The sequence below is a fragment of the Lytechinus pictus genome, chromosome 3 (assembly GCF_037042905.1).
Source record: "Lytechinus pictus isolate F3 Inbred chromosome 3, Lp3.0, whole genome shotgun sequence".
In the NCBI taxonomy this organism is placed as follows: domain Eukaryota; kingdom Metazoa; phylum Echinodermata; class Echinoidea; order Temnopleuroida; family Toxopneustidae; genus Lytechinus; species Lytechinus pictus.
In genome coordinates this window covers 8,450,042-8,462,380 of record NC_087247.1, presented here as the reverse complement: position 1 = coordinate 8,462,380, position 12,339 = coordinate 8,450,042, and the positions used below count along the sequence as shown (strand labels likewise).

The 12,339-nt window shown below is 40.1% G+C and overlaps 1 protein-coding gene across 1 annotated transcript in view; it reads right to left on the bottom strand.

The window, feature by feature from the left end:
- LOC129255943 (uncharacterized) overlaps positions 1-12,339 on the bottom strand; it is a 17,475-nt gene extending 5,136 nt beyond the window's left edge. Inside the window, exons 1-5 of the mRNA XM_064096292.1 lie at positions 12,222-12,339; positions 10,788-10,839; positions 10,319-10,371; positions 7,937-8,065; positions 650-846 (exon numbers count right to left, since the gene is read on the bottom strand). Of these exons, the coding sequence (XP_063952362.1) occupies positions 650-846; positions 7,937-8,065; positions 10,319-10,371; positions 10,788-10,798 (390 nt within the window). The 5' untranslated portion in view covers positions 10,799-10,839; positions 12,222-12,339. The remainder of the gene's footprint in view (positions 1-649; positions 847-7,936; positions 8,066-10,318; positions 10,372-10,787; positions 10,840-12,221) is intronic.

Sequence of the window (12,339 nt, the reverse complement as noted above, 5' to 3'; positions counted from 1 at the left end):
CCCCCCCCCTTTGAAAGCGAGGACCTTTTTTTTTTTACTTGTAAACTTTTCCTCTGTGAAAATGTGCCCCTTCTTTTGGAAAATCCTGGATCTGCCCCTGCTGTCATATGTTTTCCTACACGCTAGGCGGTAGCAATACAAGAATACACTTCATTACATATTATGAACATGTGCCGATGCATGCCTTCCAATAAAAGGCAATGTTGATAATGAATGCATTTCAATACAATAAAATGTACTGGAGAATTAATGCATTCTAATACAAGAAAATGTATTCCATTAAACAAATGAATTTAGGAGAATGCATTCCAACACAAAAAGATGCATTACAATACAGCAAAAGGCATTAAGAGCATGGAATTCAGAGCGAAAGTAAGTTCTCGTCTCCAGCCTTATCAGGATTATATTCCTAAAAGAGGAGAACATAGTATGATATATAAGCAACTGCTTTTAAAAAAAGAGAGAAGCAAAAACCTGTGCTAGCTACCGCTTCTCTACAGCAGCCAACACTAAAACTGATCCCCAATAAGGCAGATTATTATTGTGTATAAGAAAATGTCTATAGCAGTCACCTGCATGTCTACTACAGGTTTCACCATATGTACTTGTTCCATTATTCTCACAAGTTCGTATCTATTCACTCTGTTACCTGAACACGTTGTTGTTTGTTTAGGCAATGCTCATCGTTTGAATAGCCGTCAAGAAATCCAATTTTCTTGCCTTCCAGGTTAGATGGGTCAAAGCTTCCTGATGAATCTGTTAGTCTATAGAAGACACTCTGGAATGCCTTGGTGTAAGGTTTGGTAAATGAAAAGGCCCTTTCTCTTTCTGGAGTCTGGGACCAACCTGGAAAAGATACAATATTCATATAAATCCTTTGATGAAGTATGTATCTATCATCACAATTATCAATATCATTTTTATTGTTATAATTGTTATTTATTATATTGTCATTATTATAATAGTTATTAGTATTGTTGGTATTGTTATCATTAGTAGTAGAAATATCATTATTTTTATTATCATTATCATTATTATCATCATCATTATTATTATTATTATCAGTAGTAGTAGCTAGTAGTAGTAGTAGTAGTAGTCAGGCGCGGATCCAAGATTTCGTGGGGAGGGGGGCCCAAATTTGACCTGATTTTTGGCGCCCATGTGTACTTTTCGAAAAATGGCGCCCCCTCCCTCCCGGCCAGGCTAACTTAAATGTAAATGTATTTTGAATTATCTTATTACACAATCACATTTTAAAAAAGGCAATTAAAGACCACTTTTTAATGTGTTCTTGAAAAAAAAATCCATGAATATATAATGTAATATCAATGGGAGCGCGAAGCGCGAGCGATTTTTGGGGGTCTCAATTTGGTTTAACTTCTCACCAGAGTAGGCCCTACTAGGATATTGTGTGAACGGGAGCAGTAGTTTCTTTACTAGTTGTTTAGAATAGCCTTCAATAATATCAATGATAACCTCTTGGGAATAATGCAATCTCGAAGCAATCGACTCAATCTCCTCATCAGTGGCAAAGCTGTGATTTATTCAGCAGGGTTGCACGGGGGGGGGGGGGGGGCTTGTTGAACTTTTGTAGAGGGCACCAAGAAAAAAAAATGGGGTGGGGGTAGAAGTTAAAGAAATTCCGAAATTTTATTCTTGAAAACATATTGAGGTATCTCACAAGGCCTAAATAAATAATGATAACGCGAAGCGCGATATATATATATATATTTTTTTTTTTTGGGGGGGGGGGGGCAAAACGCTCATGTCCTAACAATCATTTCCTAGCTTTACTTTATAAACAACATTAATGTGCAATAATCTCATAAGCCCTATGTGAGATAAAAAATAATTAAATTTCATGTATTTTGACCTGAAAATTGAACATTCTGGGCAATGTTTGTGAACCTGAACAAGATGCGTATGTAACTAGATAATTACTACGAGCGCGAAGCGCGAGCAGAAATTTTTAATGTGCGTTCTAGCCTGGTCGAAAAGGGACTTGTTAAGGAAATTTTGCAGTTAGCCATTAAGACGATACATATTTCAACGATTAAATAATGCGAGCGCGAAGCGCGAGCTGAACATTTTTGATATTCCAACCTTAAAAATTAGATTTCAAATCCCCAACGGGACACTCGATTCATGTTTTGTCACTCATGAAAAATGATGGGTAGTTTTTTGGTATCTTTCTACATTAATAATGCGAGCGCAAATTTATGATATTCTGATCTGAAACTGGATAATTTTAGCACGTTTTGAATAAGATCAAGATGCGTATCTCAATAATCATGCGTGCACGTGTTTTAGAGTTAGACAGAATCTGGGCATTCTGAATACATTTCATTTGTCATCATGAAAATCAATAATGCGAGCGCGGATCGCGAGCTGGAAATAATATTTGAAATTCCGATATGAAATGGGTCAAATTAAAGCACTGAGTGTATAGGGGAATTGTGAAGTGAATGTAGTAAGCACTTAATAAATGATGCGAGCGCGAAGCGCGAGCTGATATTTTATTATTGTTTAAACTAGGATCGAGACATTTTAGGCCTAAGGACATTTTGTCATTATATAACAATGATGCCTATCTTCTATTCCTCTTCCTAAAACTTGTCGATATTTTTTTCTGAAAAAGGGACAATTTAGTTATGAATTCATAAAAAAATCTATTTCATATTTATTAATCTAATAAGCCTAATGAGTGCGTGAAATTTGTTGACAGTGCATGAGGCCTGAAAAACTGGATATTTTATATTTTTTGTAATCATGAACAGGATTCATGGGTTGATACATTTATAAATAATGAGAGCGCAAATCGCGATACGAAATTTTTAAATGGGGGGAATTCAAGTAGTTTGTTATAGAATATATAGGTACAGTGGCGTACCATGGGAGTGCGCTCAGTTGCCAGGTATACTGACCTAATAGAGAAATTTTAAGGATATGCAATGCCATTAAACGGATAAGTATCTCACTGATTAAATAATGCGAGCGCGAAGCGCGAGCTGAAATTTTTTGATATTCAGACCTTAAAGGGACATTATAAGCAATTTTTTTGTAATCGTGATACGTACCTGTCTCGCTAAACAAACAATGCGAGCGCGAAGCGCGAGCTGAAATTTTTGTATATCGACCCCAAACAGGGACATTTTAAGGACTATATTTTAGGTTCCATTAAGAGTATAAATATCTCAGCATAGTCATCTAATGATAGTGCCATCCTTTGCTGATTTTGTTTGAATTACATCTAAACATATGAAGCACTTTTTGTAGTCATTGTAATCATGATTATCATACGCATCTCACTAATCAAATACTGCTAGCGCGAAGCGCGAGCTGAAAATTTATGAAATTCAGACCTGAAGAGGGGCATTCTAAGGCTTGTTTATAGGAATTTACTAAGGGGGGGGGGGGGGCAGCCGAATGGGGGGGGGGGGGGGGGCACGTGCCCCCCATGCCCCCCGTAGTTACGCCACTGTATAGGTATACAGAACTCACCAATCAAAATGCGAGCGCACAGCGCTAGCTCACAGGCCTTCATTTTTGACAATCGAGACACCTGAAAAGGAATATTTTGAGAATCTTATATGAAATACAAAAAGATATTAGGTAGGCCTACAACATTTTAAAGTTTCGCTTAATTTCACAAACCAGTTATATTCACATCCTTGTCGGTATGCAAATGAGGAGACTGATGACATCACTCACTCACTACTTCTTTTTGTATTTTAGTAATGAAATATGAAATATTCAATTTTTCTCCGTGGTCGTGTGAAACAACGATTAATTCCTCTCTGAACATGAGCAATTAGCATTGTTTAATACTAAATGGTTCAATCAAGTTGGTCCATATTGTAAAATCTGTAAAAAATGAAATAATGTATAATTTTAACAATACAAAACAAAGGAATTAGTGAGTGGGGGACATCATCGACTGTCTCATTTACATGTCACTGAGTTGTGCATATCACTGTTTTGTGAAAAATAAGCAAAGTTTTAAAATGTCATAATTTTTTTATTTTACATCCGATTTTGATGAAATTTTCAGCATAATGCTTGTTTGATTTTTCTCTATTTATTCAAATCAACATTTTTTGGGAGTGGACTTGTCCTTTAAGAAATAAATGCGAGCGCGAAGCGCTAGCTGAAAACTTTTTTAATGATGAAATGAAAAGGACATTTTGAGTTGTTAGATTAGAATATAAAATATTTTCAGCCTGTGCTTCTCGTTCGCATAAAAAAACCTGTGAGGTCGGGATGCGTATATAACTAAACAGTCTAGTGATGCGAGCGCGAAGCGCGAGCTCAATTTTTTTATACTGACTTAAGAAGGACTCTTTTAGGGTATAATTCCTATTCTTAAAGTTTTTCCTTTTTCTCTTCGTGTTTTTTTCTTTTTCTTTCCTTTTTTTTTGCGCCACCATGGGGGGGGGGGGGCAAAAATTTTGCCCCCTGGATCGGCCTATGTATATTGACTTGAAAAACACTAGTATTTTAAGGACTTATGTACGTGTGATCGATGGAGAGGATACACACCTCACTATTCAAATATTGCTAGCGCGTAGCGCCAGCTAAATTTGATATTAACCCCTTTTCTTACCCTGAACAGGATACCTATCTCGCCAAACAAACTTCAAACTCGAGCACATTAATTTTTGTCTATTATCGTAAAAACGGGATATTTTAATTCAGCCGCATTAATTTAGCCTTTTCGGGCAGGAAATAAATTTCACTATAAACAGGCAATACGAGCAATGTTGCGCCCCCGATCGAACATGAATTTGCAAGGAGCCCCCTAAGTCCAAGGTCAATTTGGCGCCCTCGGTTGAACATGAATTTGGCGCCATGTGAAACATCACTTTGCCCTCCCCCTTCTGAAATATGTATTTGTCGCCTTATGGTCAAACATCAAATTAGCGCTCCCCTAGTTCGAACATCAATTTGGCGCCCCGCTAGTTTGAACATCAATACGGCGCTCCCCTAGTTCGAACATCAATTTGGAGCCCCTCCCAGTTCGAACATCAATTTGGCGCCCCCATCTAGTTCGAAAATTAATTCACCACCTCCCCCTTGTTCAAACATCAATTCGGCGCCCCATAGTTCGAACATCATTTTGGCGCCGCCTAGTTCTAACATCAATTTGGCGCCCCCCTCGTTCGAACATCAATTCTGCGCCCCAAGTTCGAATAGCAATTCGGCGCCCCCTAGTTCGAACATCAAATTGGCGCCCCTAGTTCGAACATTCAATCGGCGCTCCCGATGTCGAACATAAATTTTGCGCCCCTACGTCGAACATCGATTCGGTGCAACCCCCCCCCCCCCTACGTCGAACATCTATTTGGCTTCCCTAGGTCGAACATCAATTTGGCGCCCCCAGTTGGAACATCAAATTGGCGCCCCTAGTTCGAACATCAATTCGTCGCCCCCCCCTAGTTCGAGTATCAATTCGGCGCCCCTACATGTAGGTCGATCATCAATTCGCCCCCCCCCCCGTTCGAACATCAATTCGACCCCCAGTTCGAACATCATTTTGGCATCCCTTCGAACTCAATTTGGCTTCCCTAGTTCGAATATCATTTCGCCCCCCTAGCTCGAGTATCAATTTGGCGCCCCCTAGTTCGAACATCAATTCTGCGCCCCCCTAGTTTGAGTATCAGTTTGGCGCCCCTAGCTCGAACATCGATTCGCCCCCCCCCCCTAGTTCGAGTATCAATTTGGCGCCTCCAGTTCGAACATCATTTTAACATCCCTTCGAACATCATTTTGGCGCCCTCCTAGATCGAACATCAATTTGGCGCCCCCAGTTGGAACATCAAATTGGCGCCCCTAGTTCGAACATCAATTCGTCGCCCCCCCCCCTAGTTCGAGTATCAATTCGGCGCCCCTACATGTAGGTCGATCATCAATTCGCCCCCCCCCCCCCATTCGAACATCAATTCGACCCCCAGTTCGAACATCATTTTGGCATCCCTTCGAACTCAATTTGGCTTCCCTAGTTCGAATATCATTTCGCCCCCCCCCCTAGCTCGAGTATCAATTTGGCGCCCCCTAGTTCGAACATCAATTCTGCGCCCCCCTAGTTTGAGTATCAGTTTGGCGCCCCTAGCTCGAACATCGATTCGCCCCCCCCCCCCTAGTTCGAGTATCAATTTGGCGCCTCCAGTTCGAACATCATTTTAACATCCCTTCGAACATCATTTTGGCGCCCTCCTAGATCGAATATCAATTCGGCGCCCCATAGTTTGAGTATCAGTTTGGCGCCCCTAGCTCGAACATCGATTCGCCCCCCCCCTAGTTCGAGTATCAATATGGCTCCCCCAATTCGAACATCATTTTAACATCCCTTCGAACATCATTTTGGCTCCCTCCTAGTTCGAATATCAATTCGGCGCCCCTACATGTAGGTCCAACATCAATTTGGCGCCCCTAGTTCAAATATCATTTCACCCCCCCCCCCTAGCTCGAGTATCAATTTGGCGCCCCCTAGTTCGAACATCAATTTGGCGCCCCTACGTCGAACATCAATTCGCCCCCCCCCCCCTGTTCGAACATCAATTTGGCCCCCAGTTCGAACATCATTTTGACATTCCTTCGAACATCATTTCGGCGCCCTTTTGGTTCGAACATAATTTTCTTTCCTCCTCTTCCTCTTTTTTTCTTTTCGTCCTTCCCCCTCTTCCTCTCCCCTTTTCTTTCCCCCCTTTCTATCTCTTTTTTCTTCTCTTCTTTCTTCCCTCTTCCTCTCTCTCCTTTTCCTTTTCCCCTTTTCCTCTCTCTTCCCCCCCTCTTCTTTCCCCGCTTCCTCTTTTTTCTTCCCCCTCCCCCTCCCTTTTTCTTCTCTTCCTTCCCCCTCTTCCTCTTTCTTTCCCCTCTTCTTCTCCTTTTTTTCTCTTTTTCTTTCCCCTCTTCTTTTTTTTCCCCTCTCTTTTTTCTTCTCTTCTTTCCTCCCTCTTCCTCTCTCTCCTTTTTCTCCTTTTCTTTTCCCCTCTTCCTCTTTTTTCTTCCCCCTCTCCCACCCCTCCCTTTTCTTCTCTTCCTCTTTTTTCTCCTTTTCTTTCCTCTTTTTCCTCTCTCTCTTTTTCTTCTCTTCCTTTCCCCTCTTCCCTCTTTTTTTCTCCTTTCCCTTTCCCTCTCTTTTTCCTTCTCTTTCTTTCCCCTCTTCCCCCCTCTCTCTTTTTTTCTCCTTCTCCTTTTCCTCTCTTTTTCCTTCTCTTTCTTTCTCCTTTTCCTCTCCATTTTTCTTCCCTTCCTTCCCCCTCTTCCCTTTTTCTTCTTTTCTTTCCCCCTTTCTCTCTCTTCTCTTTTTTCCTCCTTCTTCCTCTCTTTTTTTTCTCCTTTTCCTTCCCCCTCTCCCTCTCTCCTTTCCTCTTTTCTTTCCCCCCTTTTCTTCTCTCTTTTTTCTTCCCCTCTTCCCCCTCTTCCTTTCTTCTTTTCTTTCCCCTCTTCCCCTCTTTTCTTTTTCTTTCCCTCTCTTCTTTTTTTTTTAGCCGAAGGGGGGGGGGGGGGCCAAGGCCCCCTCGGCCCCCCCCCCCATGGATCCGCGCCTGGTAGTAGTAGTAGTAGTAGTAGTATAGTAGTAGTAGTAGTAGTAGTAGTAGTTGTTGTTGTTGTTGTTGTAGTAGTATAGAGTAGTAGTAGTAGTAGTAGTAGTAGTAGTAGTAGTAGTAGTAGTAGTAGCAGTAGTAGCAGCAGCGTAGTAGAAGTAGTAGCAGTAGTAGTATTTGTAGTAGCTAGTATCATCATTATCATCACTGTTACCATTATACCATCAATATTATAAGTATTATACTTACTACTTCAACAAAAACATCCCCCGAAATGAATATATATTCATTTGGGGGATGCATTTGTTGAAGTAGTAAAGTATCTATACATTTATATCATCTTTGGAATCACATCATAAAGCGAAATAATTACCAAATTTTCAACCTACCTGCGCACCCGTCATACCATCCCCCATACAGACCGTCCCCGCCTCTGGCAGGGGAGCCCTTCTGTGACTTCCAGCAATTAGTATAATCATCAGTCACTATCCTACATCTCTTACCCGCTGTGTTACAAACTGTGAAATGGAGGAAGGGGTTTAAAAATGTTGAGAAATAAGATTCAGATTCATCAGAGATTGGTTAGGGGAAGGGGATCACAAGAGCAATCAAATTAATAATGGCTTAAACCACTGGCGTAAATCCGTGTTGATGGGTGGGGGGATGACTGAAATATTTTGGCATTTTTTTTGCAATCATGTTTTTAGATATGCAAGGAATTGCCATTGATATGTCCACAGTGGCGTACCGTGGGTCACGGCATGGGGGGGGGGGGGGCACCAGCAAAAATTTTGTATCACTGAGTGAGTGCGCTAGTGAGCGCGCTCAGTTGCCAGTTATACTGACCTAATAGAGACATTTTAAGGACTACTACCGTGTTTACACTTAATCGGCATTTGGTTCTGAACCAAATGCCGATGCAGAATCGGCATTTGGATTGCGTTTACACGTTGTTACAGCTCGCGGTTCAGAACCGCGAGCCGATGCAAAAACCTGAAATGATACGCATACCAACAATATACGTCATAATAAAGACAACGCTGGATCAGTGCGCTTACAATTACGTCACAATGGTAAAGTAATTGAAATGCGCATAAATTGCCGGTGCAGAATCGGCTTTCTGTTTACACGTAGTAAAAAAGCCGATTCTGCATCGGCTCGCGGTTCAGAACCTACTACTTTGGTGGTGCAAATTGCCGGTTCTGAACCGCGAGCCGATTCAAGTTGCTCGCGTTTACACGCTATGAAAAAGCCGATGCTGAATCGGCTCGCGGTTCAGAACCGCGAGCCGATTCAAATGCCGATTAAGTGTAAACACGGTAAATGTCATTAAACTGATCGCGCTTAATTTTTTTTATATTCACACCTAAAAAGGGACATTATAATCAAATTTGTGTAATCATGATAGGTACCTGTCTCGCTAAACAATGCGAGCGCGAAGCGCGAGCTGAAAATTTAGATAATTCAGACCTGAAGTGGGGCATTCTAAGGTTTTTTTGTAAGAATTAACTAGGACCATACGTATTTCATTAACCAAATGATGCGAGCGCGAGGCGCGAGCTGAAAATTTTTGATATTCAGATCAGAAGGGACATTTTAAGGACTGATTTTAGGAATTTATGAAAAGCAGACATATCTCACCAATCCACTAATGCGAACGTAATCACGGACAGGAAATGTTTCATATATACGAAGACCTTAACATGGGGCAATCACTTTTTGAGTCGTGAAAAAGAAGCATATGTCACTACATCAAACAATGATAACTCAAGTGCTAGGAAATATATTTGGTTTATATTGACTTGAAAACGGGATGTTTTAGTACAACAGGAATATATATCACGTTAAACAGACAATGCGAGCACCAGGAACAATGAAGACGTAGGCCCTTGGCAAATTATGTTTCATAAAGTTATGATAAATATGTTTCTTATGTAATGTAACATAACATAATTATAATATAATATAACATTATAATGAATAATATTTTCTTCTTTCCCACTACGTTTCTCTTCCTTTCTCCCTCTTTTCTCCTTTTCCCCTTTCCCCGTTTTTTTTTTGGTCAGCCGATGGGGGGGGGGGGGGGGATGTGCCCCCCATGCCCCCCGTAGTTACGCCACTGTATGTCCATATGGCAAATACCCCTCCAATATTATTATCTTTTTTACCCCATGATGGTTTAATGGTTTTATTAGAGATTACATTAAAAAAAAATTGACATTCCATCTTAATCCCTTCCCAAAGACCCCAACATTGATGAATTGGAAGAAATGGGGGTTTCTCTTCAATGTTATAATAAGGACATAAGTATTTCGTTTGGAAATGGTGAACTGGCTCTTTATTTGCATTTTATGATTCAATAATATTGTTTTATTTGTTAAGCGGTATTTTAGGAAGAATTTCCACCAATAAAACAATTATCTCTTGTGATTTTTTTTTCATTTCTTTCGTAAAAAGTGGGGGGATGTTTGTACAGGCCACCCCCCACCCCCGGGATTTACGCCAGTGGCTTAAACTACTTTTTTAAGTATAGGTACTCATAAATCCATTGCGTCTTATTTTCATTTCTATGAAATATAAATCTTAATTTTTAAAATATTTAATCAAAATCCTTTTGTGTTCTTCATTGGAATTATTTTATTGCAAATTTGTGTGTCTCTTTTATTTCAAAGTATGGCAATAATTATGTGCGCTGTATAGAGGTTGATAATAACGTTGGGGACACTCAATCTTTTAGTCTAAATAAATCGGTATGAACAAAAATGACTTACTCGATGTTATAATCTCGACATCGAATCCGTCCATTTCTAGAGTTTGACCGTCTCTGAAAGGAAGACAAAATATAAAGGAAGAAGCACGACCTGGAATAACATAAAATGCATAGAAAGAGGGGGGGGGGGGGCGGGAAGGGTGTGATCTATTGGGCAGAATCTCTTGCCTGTCTCATTTTTAAGGAGACAATTTTTTTAAAGAATGTATTTGAAATTGAGCACAGCCAAAAATTATACAAGAGCAGATTAAAAAAAAAAAATGAGGTTAGCCATAATATGAGTCAGAGACACAGAGCGAAAGAACTATCGAGAGAGACTGATGTACATTTTCAGAATTGTGATTTATGTGTGTGTGTGGGGGGGGGGGGGAGGCTCAAAGTCCCTTTTCATTTTGTTTTAATCAGAAATCAACATCCTAGATCATATGTCACTATAAATGTAAACAAAATATACAGAGTGGATATCTTACATGTAGTGCATGTTCAGGTGCGTCTCTCCAAGCGCAAACGTCCATATTTTCTCTGCAATTTCAAAAATGAAAAAAAAAGAGAAATGTATTTCCACATATATATATATATCTTTTTTTTTACAAGATCGAATTTGTAACATCAACAGAATGGTAGCTTCATCATGGGGCCAACTTCCCAATAGAACGATACCATTAATGATGAAACAGATTTCTACAGTAATCCAATATAGTTTTAATAGTGATTAATATACAAGCAACGGAAAACTTGAACTAGGGTTCAATTACATTGTATGATATTTTATTTCCTCAGTCTTATTCAGAACCATACAGGCCTATAGGCGGATCCAGGGGGCAATATGCGGCAGCCCAATCCCCATATTGTGGTGCAAAACTGTGGAGAAGAAATTAAAAAAAATGAGAAGAAAAATGGGAAGGAGAAGAGAAAATAAAGAAGAAAATGAATAAAATAAAGGGAAGGGGAAATCTTTCACATCACTATATAAATTCTTCGGCCGCGCTTCGCGCTGTTATTGCCTGTTTGTACATCTACAGATATCCTGTTCAAGCTGGCGCTTAAAATATTACGTTTTGAAGTCGATTAAAAATAGTTCTGCTCGCATATCGACCTTTTATCATTTTATTTTAATTACAAGACCTCTAAACGCTATTCATGATCTAAAATTTATTAGGGGGCGCGGAATCGGGGGGGGGGGGGGTCCTTCACCCCTATTCGTTTTCAATAAATGTGTTAAAATCCGTAAAATTCACCATCTACAGTGATGTGTTTTTCGCATGGTCAGTCCCCTCCCCACACTTTTCACCCCGTCCGCGGTCCCTGCTTAATTCCATATTCATTAAAGTTTTCGGCTCGCACTTAACGCTTTTAATAAATGTGTGGTAAGATTGGTCTATACTCATGTTCAAGATTACAAAGAGCATTAGAATGTCCCATTTACAGGCCTATTTGATAAATGTGATAAACGTACCCCTTTTATGACTTAAAGCGGTCCTTAAATGTCCAATTTCAAGTCAGTTTATAAATAATTCCAGCAATAGAGACACACACGTGATTACAAAAAAATTCATACATAATACAATGTTCCGTTTTTTAGTGTAAGAAAAGAAAAAAAACTCATAACATTTTTCCTCCATGTCAAACAGTTCTTAAAACATTCCCTTTTTGGGTAAAAAAAATGTCAGTTCGCGCTTCACGCTTGCGCCATGGCGTTATGTTGTATGCCGCCCACTTGCGGCCTAGGTTTTACAGTTTGCTGTATTAGTTAATCGGGGTATTCGCCCCTTCCGGGCCGGCAGCTTGCGTTGCGTGAGTATGTTGAATAAATGCTTAAACATTATTCCATTGTGACTGGTTGTCCATCTTTGTAGTAGTCTCTTAATAATGGCGTGGTGGCAGCTACGGAATTTCGTACTCACCATTGATTTATTTTGCGATGGACTTTATGCGTTTTCTTGCAGCCAGTCGGTCGACAAATCCGTTGTCGTGATAGGTGGTTTAAACCGTTTGTTTGCTCGCACTGCCGTAGTCCCACTT